General features: G+C 52.6%; 1 protein-coding gene across 2 annotated transcripts; it reads left to right on the forward strand.

Annotated features, from left to right (window-relative positions):
• The first annotated feature begins 2,954 nt into the window (after positions 1 to 2,954).
• CTU1 (cytosolic thiouridylase subunit 1) lies at positions 2,955 to 9,811 on the forward strand. 2 transcript variants are annotated; one of them, XM_072769659.1, is made up of 3 exons: positions 2,957 to 3,115; positions 6,082 to 6,626; positions 8,254 to 9,811. In XM_072769659.1, exons 2-3 carry the CDS (start codon positions 6,119 to 6,121, stop codon positions 8,820 to 8,822), a joined length of 1,077 nt encoding a protein of 358 aa, XP_072625760.1. In that variant the 5' UTR covers positions 2,957 to 3,115; positions 6,082 to 6,118; the 3' UTR covers positions 8,823 to 9,811. The 2 variants fall into 2 exon arrangements, with proteins under 2 accessions (XP_072625766.1, XP_072625760.1); XM_072769665.1 differs by having other exon boundaries at positions 2,955 to 6,626.
• Positions 9,812 to 12,960: the final 3,149 nt, after the last annotated feature.

Raw genomic sequence — 12,960 nt, forward strand, 5'->3', positions numbered from 1 at the left:
TTGGGGCAGGGAAACCTTTCTGGGACTGTGCTGAGTGGGACACAGACTTGAGGGGAGTCACTGGAGACCAGGAGGCTGGGGAGGAGGAAGGAGCAACAGTCAAGGCCATACGGGTGAAAGGTAAGGAATGGGACAAAGAGGGGACGAGGAAAGGAGAGATTTGGGACGTTTTCAGGTGGTGAAGCTTACAAGACTCACTGACTAGTGGGGTTGGGGAGCAGGGGAAGAAAAGAAGGCATGTGGAGTAAGTCAAGGAGTCCTGACCAGGTAACTGGGAGGATGGAGATCCAATTTCTGCACCTCAAAGTCATATTCTAGACCCTGCACCAAAGCACCTGGGGAGAGAGAAACTCAGGCTCCCCCCCGCCCCCACTCCCTGCCTTAGAGTCCTCTGGCTCCTGGTCCACTCGCCTTCCTACAGCATGGACTATAGCAGCAATACCAGCAGTAGAAACATCTCTTGAACCATAAATGCCACTGTCCTAGGACAGTCTGGTCACCAGGGTCTCTCACTACAGCAAGAATGATTAAAATGAAAAATTTTTTTAAATTTGTATTTATTTATGATAGTCACACAGAGAGAGAGAGGCAGAGGCACAGGCAGAGGGAGAAGCAGGCTCCATGCACCGGGATCCCGATGTGGGATTCGATCCAGGATCGCGCCCTGTGCCAAAGGCAGGCGCTAAACCGCTGCGCCACCCAGGGATCCCTAAAATGAAATTTTTAAAAAAGTAAACCACAAAAGGAAGCCAGTGGGTAGGTATGAAAAGGATAGTAATTGTCTTCGTTAGTGAAACTTCAGACGCACAGTCGCCAGAGATGGAGAGCTTCTTGGAGATCAGCCCATACCACTTCCCTACACTGCAGGAGAATGCCAAAGACTTCCAAAAGTCACACTAGCTGATGTGCCCTTCATATTGAAAAGATTTGTGAAAAATTGTCATTACTTCTGCCTTGCACATTCAGAACTTTTTTTCCCCCTGGAAAAGATGTTCCCAACTGAATCAATTACTTAATGAATACATGGCTATTTGGGGTTTTCATTTCTTCTTGAGACTGGCTCAGTAAATTATGTTTTTTTTTAAAGATTTATTTATTTTTAGGGATGCCTGAGTGGCTCAGTGGTTGAGTATCTACCTGCAGCTCAGGCCATGATCCCTGGGTCCTGGGATCGAGTCCCACATCAGGCTCCCCACGGGGAGACTGCTTCTTTATCTGCCTATGTCTCTGCCTGTCTCTCATGAATAAATCAATAAAAATCTTTTTAAAAACTTTTATTTTTAAAAAGAGGGAAAGAGGGGAGAGGGACAGAGGGAGAGAATCTTTCAAGAAGACTCCCCACTGAGCACAGAGGCCAATGCAGGGCTTGACCCCATGACCCAGGAGATCATGACCTGAGCTGAAACCAAGAGTAGGATGCTTACCTACTGAACCATCCAGGCACCGCTCCCCTTATGTTGTTCTTAAATAAAAACATTGAAGCAAAACAAACATAGAGAAAACAGTTCAGATTATAAAGATAAATTTGATTAATTTTCATATGATGATGACATTCCTGGAATAACCACCTAGATCAAGAAGTCCCACCAGCACCCATTCTTAGTTACTCCCCTCCCGAAAAATAACCACTGTAATGCCTTCTATCATCACTGATTAGTTTTCTGTTTTGAATTTTATGTAGTTGGGAACTTCCAGTGTCTGGCTTCTTTTTCATTTCATTTCATTTCATTTCATTTCATTTCATTTCATATTTCACTTCATTTATTAATGAGAGACACACAGAGAGAGGCAAAGACACAGGCAGAGGGAGAAGCAGGCTCCCTACAGTGAGCCTAATGCGGGACTCTATCCCAGGACCTCAGGATCATGACCTGAGCCAAAGGCAGATGCTCAACCACTGAGCCACCAGGTGCCCACAGTGTCTGGCTTCTTGTGCTTAACATTTTATTGTGAGAGGAACCCACACATATAACAGAAATTCATTTATCCCTACTGCTGATAGAATTTCATTGTGTGCATATGCCATATACTACACAAACCTCCTACGTTAGAGGGATACCTGGGTTATTTCTAGTCTGGAAATATTCGGAAGAGTGCTGCTACAAACATGTCTTTGATATGAATATATACTTTTGTTGGGTATATTTTTTAGAGTGGAATTTCTCAGTAATAGTCTAGAGGGTCTGGGTCTCCATGACACTGGCCATAGGGACTCCTGGGTTTTCTGGGGTCTAAGCCTTTGGATCCCTCAGTCTCGGAAGTCAGGGTCTCTAGGGTCTCCTGGTCCTGTCAAGTCATTTCTCACCTGCTCTCCACCCTCCAGCTCCACCCCCTCGTGAAGGGAAGTGTGTACTACCCGGTTCACTGACTGGAACCTGCGCAGTGGATCTCAATCTCACCCACTACCCAGAACCAGGAGCACGTCCAGAGTCACCCCAACTCCCAACACCAAGTCACTAACAGCTGAGCCATGCGCAGAGATCTCGCCTGACACCCAGTGCTCCCTCTCCCCATTCGACACGCTCATGCGCACCATAACCACCTGCACAGGGCACCCACAGATCCACCCGAGCCCCGACGCTCGGACTCTGCCCTGCGCATGCGCAACCTCTTCCTTTCACACTCGCCAACAGCACTGCACTCCCACCTTCCATTCCCACCTGCGACGACACCTCCGAGGGTAGAAATCAATGCCCTACAATAGCTTTTAAGGCCTATAATAATCCCACAAAAGCAAATGATCAAATACGGTTGCTTCGTCTTTTGAGTGTCTTGCACGGTGACGGTGACAGCGTACGGCCACAGCAAAGACACACCCACCCACCCAGCAACCACCTCACAGTTCTGACCCGGCCTAATGCTTTGCGCAGGCGCCGAAAGGAAACAGGGCAGTACACATTAGCAAGCCGAGGAAGGAGCTGCAAGGGTTGCTGGGAGTTGTAGTCCCAGCAGGCCCAGCAGCCTCATTTGCTTCGGAGTTGCCGCATGGGGCTCTGGGAGTAGTAGGCAAGACAGCCTCCAAAGCCTTCTGGGAGTCGTAGTCTCTGGAGCCACTTCCGTGCCAGACTTCCGCGTGTGGGGCCGTTTGGACGTCCTAGTACCGCGTTCTGTCCAGGTAAGTACTAACTCCTGCGGCGAATGGGCCGTAGGCCACCGCTCTTTATTGCGGTGCCATGTGAGGTTGACAGACTCGGGGAGTGGTGACACTAGCCCCCGTGATTCTCTAACGCCTGTGTCCCAGAGGCCTTCTGGCCAGGATCCCTCCTTTGGACGCTGCGGTACATCCTGTCTCTTGCCCACCCCCCACCCCCCCAGGCGGGGATTCCACCATCTCCCTGCCCACCCCGACGCCATCGGGTACATCCAGGAGGCCTCTAGTGTGTCCTCAAAGCTCTGTTCTGATAGAAGGAGGCAGACCCAGTCCCTGCCTTTAGTACCCCGAAGGGGACAGGTCTGCCACTATGATGGATAGAGTTGTGGTCAGGCTGGGATGGAAGCCGACTAGGGGCTCTGTGAGCCTGGAGGGGACTCCCCACCCAGGCTGGGTCCTTAAAATCTTGGACAGGAAGATGCTTTAGCAGACATTTCAAACCTGGTATGTCCAAATGGAATTCCTGGTGCCTTCCTGACGAAATGGCCCATCATCCTCCTGGGGGCTCTAGCCAAAACCTCCAAGTCAGTCTCCATTCATCTTTTCTCATCAGCTGAGTCTTCATCACAATCCAAGTCTTGTGCAAATCCTGTGGGCTCTACCTTCAAAACAGATCCAGAGTCCCACCCTTCCTTCCCACCTCCACTGCTACCACCCCCACTCAGGCCACTTGCAACTCTCACTGGCTGTTGCCATAGTCACCTCCCTGCCTCTGCTCCTGCCCTCTAAAGTATGTTCCTCTCACAGCAGTCAATGAGATCCTTTAAAAACATAAGTCAGATTGTATCTCTTTCCTGCTCAAAACCCTTCTGTGGCTCCTATCTCTCTCTGAATAAAATTCAAACTTCATATCATGGCCTATGAATCTCTTGACAACCTACACAGACTCAACACCTGCCAGGGTCTTCCCGCCTTCAGGAGGCAGACCCCCAGAACTGGGTGACTGTAGATTTAGGGCAAGAGGAGGGATGAGTCCAAGGTGATTTTATGTCCTGTCCTGTCCTGTGAAGGAGTTGGTAGAAGTTGGGTGGTAGCAGCCAGGAGATAGGAAACAGCTGGGAAAGAACAGATTTCTGCTTGGGAGGAATGGGAAGCTGGCCCTTGTGGGCACTGGGGATCTGAGAAAAGGCCTAGCCAGGATTCTCAGTGGGGCATTTGGAGGACCAGCCAGATGGACATTACAATTCAGAGTCACCCACAAGGAGAATGGGCCGGGCAGGACCCAAGGACAATGAAGAGGATGCTCCAGAAGAGACTGGAGACTCCGCAGGATATAAACCACAACAGAGGGAGGGTTGAATCAGTAGTCAAAAGAGAAAACATTTCAAGGGGCACCTGTGACAGATGCCCCTGCTAGTCACGGCTGATGGCTCCTAAGGACTACTTGCTGGCCCAGTGACAGGGAAGAGTACTCTGAGCGGAGGGAAGAGCCCGTGCAAACACCTTGCAGTAGGTATGTCCTGGAGCATTTGAGAGTAGAGTGCAGCATGAGTGAGGATAGGGAGAGGTGAGGTCAGGGCAAAGGGAACCAGATCACAGACAGCCACACACATAGGCCACTGGCTTTTCCTAAAGTGAGAAGAGATGGTGGCTCAGATGAGGGTGGCAGCTCTGCAGATGGTGAGATGTGTTGGTTTCTGGGTCTGCAAAGAAGCTGCAGTCAGACAGGGTTTGCTGTATGGCATTTGGGGTTTGAGGTCAGAGGATGCCTCAGTGAGACATGTGGATAAATGGTTGGGACTTGACATTGCTATTTGGAGTCACCCACAGGGAGAGTGAGAAGAGTGATGGAAGAAGAACAGGCCAGGGTCCTGGGTCCCAAGGCTTCTGGCCTGAGCAGTTGAGAGGATGGAGCTGCTCTTGATTGCAAAAGCAGCAGGTGTGGGAAGAAGAATCAGGAATCCAGATTTTGAGATGCCTTTTAGAGATCTGAATGGCACTGGCCCTGCGTCTGGAAGTCACAGACAGTGAATAAAGTCACATAAGGTGATTCCACATATTGTGACAAATCCTAGAAGCAGGGTGACCTGCTCAGACATCCCTGCACTAGGCCAGGCTGGAGGCAGTAGTGGCTTGGGGCGGGGGTACTGAGCCTGATGGATTTTTATGGGTTTACCAGGCATGTGGAACCAAGGAACATGTGGGTGGAGGATTGGAGTTTGGCTGGGGAGGAACGATGTAGGAAGAGAGGGACAGAAAGGGGTCAAAGATGGGCTGATCCATGTTTTGACAAGTCCCCAGAAGCTTGTGGGAGATTCTGCTACCAGAGCAGAGTTGAGTCCAATCCTAGAGGCGCATCCACACCACCTCCGGAACAGAAGCAGCCCCAGTTGGTGTCCTTGGAGATGTGATCCATGCTGCCTCTGTGTCTCCCCGGAGGAGGTGACTACCCTGTCCTGCAGAGAATGCAATGGACTCACACCTGGAGATAGTATCCCATCCCTCTCACCCCAAAGTGAAATCCAGTTGATCTTTCCTGTTTCTCTGCCTTCCCCTGGCAGAGCTGCAGCCCCTCTAGGCCTCCCCTAAGGAGGGTTGCTGACTCCTTCCAGGCTCTCTAAACAGCCCTGGAAGTCCAGATCAAAGGTCTCCACCGTGTCCCTCTGATTCCGGCTCTCAAAGAGGGCCTCCCTGGAAACTGTGAAACGGTGTCTTAATATGCAACTGCTATACCCCCAGAGGACACAACTTAATTCTGAGTGTATCATGGTTGTCTCTCCCCCGGATACCAAGTCTTAGACTCCTTCTCTACTTGATGCACAATGGGATGCATTGTGCGAAGCCTCCTTAAGCCAGAACGTCCAGAAAAAGCCTCTTCTACCTTCACATGCCTGGCCCTGGGCAGGGCAGCTAGCTGGCAGCCTCCTCAGAGGCGACGACCCCGCAAATCGGAATCCGCATGTAACCTGCCTCTCGCTCTCCCTGTCCAGGAGAAGCCAACTCCTTCCCGCCCGCCTGGAACCCGCGATGCCCGCCCCGCAGTGCTCCTCTTGCCACGCGGCGCGCGCCGCCCTCCGCCGCCCGCGCTCCGGCCAAGCGCTGTGCGGCGCCTGCTTCTGCACCGCCTTCGAGGCCGAGGTGCTGCACACGGTGCAGGCGGGCCGCCTGCTGCCACCCGGCGCCGTAGTGGCCGTGGGCGCCTCCGGCGGCAAGGACTCCACGGTGCTGGCGCACGTGCTGCGCGAACTGGCGCCGCGCCTGGGCGTCTCGCTGCGCCTGGTGGCGGTGGACGAGGGCATCGGCGGCTACCGCGACGCGGCGCTGGCGGCCGTGCGGCGCCAGGCGGCGCTCTGGGACCTCCCGCTCACCGTCGTGGCCTACGCGGACCTCTTCGGGGGCTGGACGATGGACGCGGTGGCCCGCAGCACCGCCGGCTCCGGCCGCAGCCGCGCCTGCTGCACCTTTTGCGGGGTGCTGCGGCGCCGTGCGCTGGAGGAAGGGGCGCGCCTCGTGGGAGCCACGCACATCGTGACAGGTGAGCACGGGCTCTGCGGCCGAGGGTCTAGCCCTTAGGTGGTGAAGGAGCCGCTGTTGGGTGTGCCCTGGGGGGAGGAGCTGCACATGGAGAAGGGGACGTGCGTGCCTGGCATGGGTGCAGCCAGCTTCTGAGTCACTGTAATCAATGGCATTGGCAGCTACGGGGTGGAGGGGTAGTCTCCAGGGGCTTGGTTCCCTACATTAAAAAAAGGACATTCTTTGTGTCCCTGTTCACAAAAGGAGGGGAGTGAAGTGGTCCCATCCATCAGAAGCCAACTGTAGTCTAGAATGCACCTGTCTTTGAATTCCTTTTCTCTGTCGGCCTCTCTTCTGTGATGACCCTTATTCTCTCCTGGTCATCACTTCAACACATAATTCTTGACCACTTACTGTGTACCAGATACAAGCTATATAGCCCAGAGCAATGCCTAACCTCAGTTTCTTCTTGTATAAAATGGGGTTGTTAATAATATTGAGGTCCTAGGGTTGTTGGGAATTAGATAGGTTATGTGTGCAGCACTTGGACCAGAGACTGGAAACCAGTAGGTATTGCAGAAATGTTTGCCATTGTGATGATGCACCAGACGGTATCTCTTCCTGCTCTTCTCTCACACGTATAATTAGAACCTGAGAAGTACTACTAAGGAAAATCACATAGACTTTGGTGGCTTATAATAGGTGTATCCAGGAAGGGAGAAGAGTAGGGGTTAGGAAGCATTTCCAGAGTGAGCCAAGACCTGTAGGCCACCCTGTAACCAGTGAAGGGCAGACAGAGGGTCAAATTCTGAGCAGAGGAAACAGCTTATGCAAAGGCCCTGAGGAGAGTTATGGCCAATTAGAGAAACCCTAAAACCAGTGTTCTACTGTCTGGACTATCCAATATAAAATAACAAGATACAGAATAAGTAGAGATTTAGCTTGTTTTATGGTGATTGTTGTATAAATATTCCCTAACTTTCTCCCTGGTCTTTCTGAATGTGGTGATGTGCATTCCCAGAGGCATTGGGCAAGGGCTCACTTGAGAGTCTCCATTAACTATTAAATGCGACTTTGGGGCAGCTTGGGTGGCTCAGTGGTTTAGCACTGCCTTCAGCCCAGGGCCTGATCCTGGAGACCCGTGATCGAGTCCCACGTCGGGCTGCCAGCATGGAGCCTGCTTCTCCCTCTGCCTGTGTCTCTGCTTCTTTCTCTCTCTCTCTCTCTCTCTCTCTCTCTGTGTGTGTCTCTCATAAATAAATAAATAAAATCTTTTAAAAAAATAAAAAATAAATAAATGCTGCTTTGGCTCCTGTGCAGTGTGAAGCACACTTCTGAGACTGAAATGTTTGTAGCCTAAAGCACTTTTACTACCTTCCTGAAAAGGCAACTAGCACAGGGCGGGCGGGGATGGTGATAAGTGGGTGCCAGATGAGGGCACCCCGAATTGCTCCCCGGGAACCTGTGTGTGTTCCCCTCTTCTTTCTCACTGTGACCACCGTCAGCCTCCACCTGGCTGTCCCGGGGCGCCCAGGGGTCTCCATGGCCCCGTGCGGCCCTCCCTGCTGGTCTCCGGGCCCCTCCCCGTCTCCCCGCCCGGCTGCCCCGCGGTGCGCCCCCACCTCACCGGCTCCCCCTCTCTCCCCCAGGCCACAACGCCGACGACATGGCAGAGACGGTGCTCATGAACTTCCTGCGGGGCGACGCGGGGCGGCTGGCCCGGGGCGGGGGCCTGGGCTCGCGGGGCGAGGGGGGCGCGTTGCCGCGCTGCCGCCCGCTGCAGCTGGCCTCGCAGAAGGAGGTGGTGCTGTACGCGCACTTCCGTCGCCTCGACTACTTCTCCGAGGAGTGCGTCTACGCGCCCGAGGCCTTCCGCGGCCACGCGCGCCACCTGCTCAAGCTCCTGGAGGCGGCGCGGCCGTCGGCGGCGCTGGACCTGGTGCACTCGGCCGAGCGCCTGGCCCTGGCCCCGGCCGCGCGGCCCCCGCCCCCCGGCGCCTGCTCCCGCTGCGGGGCGCTGGCCAGCCGCGCGCTCTGCCAGGCCTGCGCCCTCCTGGACGGCCTGCAGCGCGGCCGGCCCCGGCTGGCCATCGGCAAGGGGCGCGACGAGGAGGGGCCGCCCCCGCCTCGCAGAGACCCGCGCTCGGCGCCGGGCCCCGCCGCCGCCGGGGAGTGCGGGGCGGCCTGTGAGGGGCGCTGCGCCCAGGCCTCCGTGTGACTGCGGGAGGCCGCTGACCCCGCTGACCCCGCAGAAGCTGAGGCCGGGACCCCTGGGTCGGAAGGAGGAGGGAGCAGGGGGCTGGGAGCCAGGACTCCTGGGTGCGAGGGAGGAGGGGCTGGGGCAGGGACCCCTGGGTGTGAGGGAGGAGGGAGGAGGAGGCAGGGACCCCTAGATCTGAGGGAGGAGGGGCTGGGGGCCTGGACTCCAGGGTGTGAGGGAGGAGGGGCTGGGGGCCTGGACTCCTGGGTCTGAGGGAGGTGGGGCTGGTGGCTGGGACCCCTAGATCTGAGGGAGGAGGGGGCTGGAGGCCTGGACTCCTAGGTCTGAGGGAGGAGGGGCTGGGGCAGGGACCCCTGGGTGTGAGGGAGGAGGGAGTAGGAGGTAGGGACCCCTAGATCTGAGGGAGGAGGGGCTGGGGGCCTGGATTCCTAGGTCTGAGGGAGGAGGGGCTGGGGGCCTGGACTGGTGTCAGGGAGGAGAGAACTGAACAACCTTCCATTCCAGAGCCAGTAGAAATTAGAGGGCTGCTTGCCTAGTACTCTGCCAGGTTCTGGGCATGCTCGGGAGAGTCCTAACCCTCCTTTAGGACCCACTATGTGTCATGTTTGCCAGGAGCGGGTAAAGCAAAACCGCTTCCCTTGATGGGCTCTCTCATTTACAGTAATCAGGATGCTTATCTTTGAGTGCTGTGCATACTGTGGATGCTGCCCCGGCTGACTTCATCCACACCACAATCTCACTGGCTGTCACTTGAGGCCAGGTAATTGGCCTGAAGTCACCTAGCTGGAGTTTGTCCCTCCACACTGGGAGGTGGGTGGGTGGTTGGTTAGATTTTGGCTGTGGTTCAGCACTAGCCTATAGAAACATAAAGTGAGTCAAATGTGTAATTTTAAGTTTTCTAAAGCCATATTTTTTAAAGGAGGGGGGAACAGGTAAACTTTTAATAATGTATTTTACTTGACCCAAATAAATATATCTGAACTAAATATCCAAGATATTACAATATTAATATGTCATTATTTTAAAACTATGAGATATTTTGGTCTATTTTTCTGTTCTAAGCCTTTGAAATTCAGTGTGTATGTTATACTTACACCCCATCTCCATCCATTCCATTCTGTTTCAAGCATTGTTCAGACCTCATATGTGACATGAGGGCCCCATGTGAAAACTAGGAAGATGCTGTCCTAGGCCTTGGCCGCAAGAGGTCACTGTACCCACACCTGTGCATCAGGTGGCCATTGATGGCAAAGTAAGGCCTCTCTGGTGCCCAGGTGGGAGCTCTGCTCTCTCCTGCCACCTCCTCCCTGGTCTCCCTGATCTGAGCCCACCAAGAACGAGAGGCACAGTCTGGCAGAAATATTAAGGCCCCATTGGAAACCGTCTTTGACTTCAAGACCCATGTGTTCATGCATTCATTCATTCCGCAAATATTTATTGAGCATTTCATCTGTGACAGCAGTGAGCAAACACCTGCCCGGATGGGAGAGGCCAAAAAAGAAAGGAGAAAAATAAGTTGAATATATAGTATATCAGATGGTAATAAATCAGGAGATGGAAACAGGCCAACATTTAAGTAGGTGTAGTATAAGCCCTGACTGTTGGGTTTTCTCTTTTTTGTAATGCAAGTGCCTGACTTAAGCTTTACTTGCCAAGGCATCTGCTTCAAAGGTGGCTATCTCAGTAAACAGATTCCCAGCCACATGACTAGATAAAGAGTCAGGCTGCCTTCCCCCTCCGCCAGGCTCCTTTGTTTTAGAGATCTCAGTTGATTTCCTGTTTTAGAGATCTAAGTTGATTTCCATAAATCAAAATCACCCAGCAGCTTGCTTTTCCTCTTCTCATGCTTTAAATTCCCCACTCATGTCTTAAATTCACAAAGCAAGCCCATGAAGCCCTAGGTACCCCCACCCCCCGCACCCTGATTAAAGCAGAACCCCAGAGATCCATACTCTTACCCTCCACTGTGATCTCGCTCTATGGCCCCCAATAAAAAAGACTTTATTTTTTTAAAGTTTCCTGATGGTTATCGTTGAGGGCACCTTGCAATCGTGAGAACTACAAGGGTCAGTCCAGACACAACATTGGTTATCGATAGGCTGAGACCACACAAAACAGTGGAGTGGATAGGAAGGCCTTGAGGAGATGGTGACATTTGAGCAAAGACCTATCCAAGGTGAGGCAGTGAGCTTGCAGATCTGTAAGAAGAGCATTGCTGGCAGAGGAACAGCGAGCGCAAACTGAGGCTGGAGAGTGGTGGTGGGGGTGAGTGGAGGAAAGAGCAAAGAGGCACCAAAGGGTATAGGCTTAGCTTCGGTTTTGAGACGGAAGCCAGAGAGTTTTGAGCAAAACAATGATAATGATCACCCCTTTATTCATGCAGCAAACATTTGCTGGTGCCTCCCAGGAACCAGGCCCTGGAAGGAGCAGTGGGGAAACAGAGCTGAGTCAGCCACAGTCCATGCCCTCAATGGGCTTTCCATCTGATGGGGACGGCAGGCATGAACACACAAAAGGATACGTGCCCCAGTGTGGTGTTAGCAAGGGCACAGGGGAGCCCAGAGTTAGGGTATCCTGCTCAACGTGGGGCATCAGAGAATGCCTTCTGAAGGAGGTAGTGTTTAAACCAGGCCCCAGAAGGTGAGTAAGAATGAGCATGAGAAGGCGGTGGGAGGGAGCCAAGGCTGAGAGAACAGCAGGTGCAGAGGTCTACAGGTCAGGAAGCACCCATGTGCTTGGACCCATGTGGAATGGCTGCCCCCAGGGCAGGATGGCTAGGGAGGAGCTAGCCCAAGTAGCGGGGCCCCTGAGAAGAGCAGAAAGCTGCTGTACACGTGGGCTGTATGTTGGGAATAATAGGGTGCTAGGGAGGCTTCAGACCAGACAGGACTAGCTCTGGGTATCAGAAAGCTCCTTCTGAGGCAATGTCCAGGAAGACTGCAGGGGGAAGCCAAAACAGAGCAGTGGCAAGGGCATGGGCATAGTGGGAATGGTTATGAGGGCTATTTAAGAGGCACGCACCAAGGGCTGGAAATCCTGCTAAACTCCAGGATATGTTTTGTAAGCATAAGAGCTCCCATATGAACCCCAATATGAGAAGTCCATCCTAAACAGACTGAACAGAAATAAAGATGTTTGCCACTGAGACAGATGGCCAGAGTAAACACAGGACAGTCTTTGGCTGAGGCAGAAAGCCACAGTAAGCACAGAGGGCAGAGCAGAGATGTTGCTAAGGCAGGAGCACTAGTCACCATGGAGGGAGACTTTGCTGTGGTCTTTGACCTTGGTAAATGCATCCCCTCCATAAACACAAAGAATCTTTAATTTTGATGAGTATGGCAGTGGATTTGTGAAAGGATCAAGGCCGATGATGCAGAAACCTCAGCTCCCAGAGTCAAAACTTTCTTCTCCTAAGGGATTTGCAGCCCAGTCTCAGAAAGATGGGCTTTCCAGTCTTCCCCCTTTGTGTGCTCTCCCAAGGCTGGGTAATTAGAGATTAATGTCAGATCTGAGGAAGTAGAAGCATTGGGTACAGAGATTCTGGAGGAAAGCAGATTTCCAGAGAGAAGCAGAGATTCTGTAAGGAGTCAGGAATTCTGGAGGGAAGTGGACTTTTTCGAGAGAGGTAGAGATTCTGGAGAGAAGCCTTTGAAATCATCTCATCCTTCAGCCTATTTAATACAGAGCCCCACCGCATGCCAGGTAGCAAACTAGACTCAGGGATTCAGCAGTGAAGCTGCAAGACAAGGTCTTGGCCCTCATGAAGCCTCAGTTCAAGTGAGAGAGACATTGATTTCATTCTGCAAATATTTACTGTGTACCTACTATATGCTAGGGCACAGAATCAGATAAGAAAGGAAAAAAAACCCTGCCCTATTAGAGATAACACTAAAGTTATATGAGACAGAATCCACAAGAAAGCAAGTAAGTAAAACATAAGGGACATCTAATGGTGATAAATTCCATAGGAAAAAAAAGACAAAAGGAAGCAAACACATAAAGCAATTATAGGTTGAAATATAGCCCCCCAGAAGAGGCTGAGATAGAAACTAGAATGCAATGTCTGCTCCAGACAAGGTGATCATGGGCACAGTGGCAGGAAGGGTGTCCCAGGCAAAGGGAACAGCGAAGACAA

The sequence above is a fragment of the Canis lupus genome, chromosome 1 (genome assembly GCF_048164855.1).
Source record: "Canis lupus baileyi chromosome 1, mCanLup2.hap1, whole genome shotgun sequence".
In the NCBI taxonomy this organism is placed as follows: domain Eukaryota; kingdom Metazoa; phylum Chordata; class Mammalia; order Carnivora; family Canidae; genus Canis; species Canis lupus.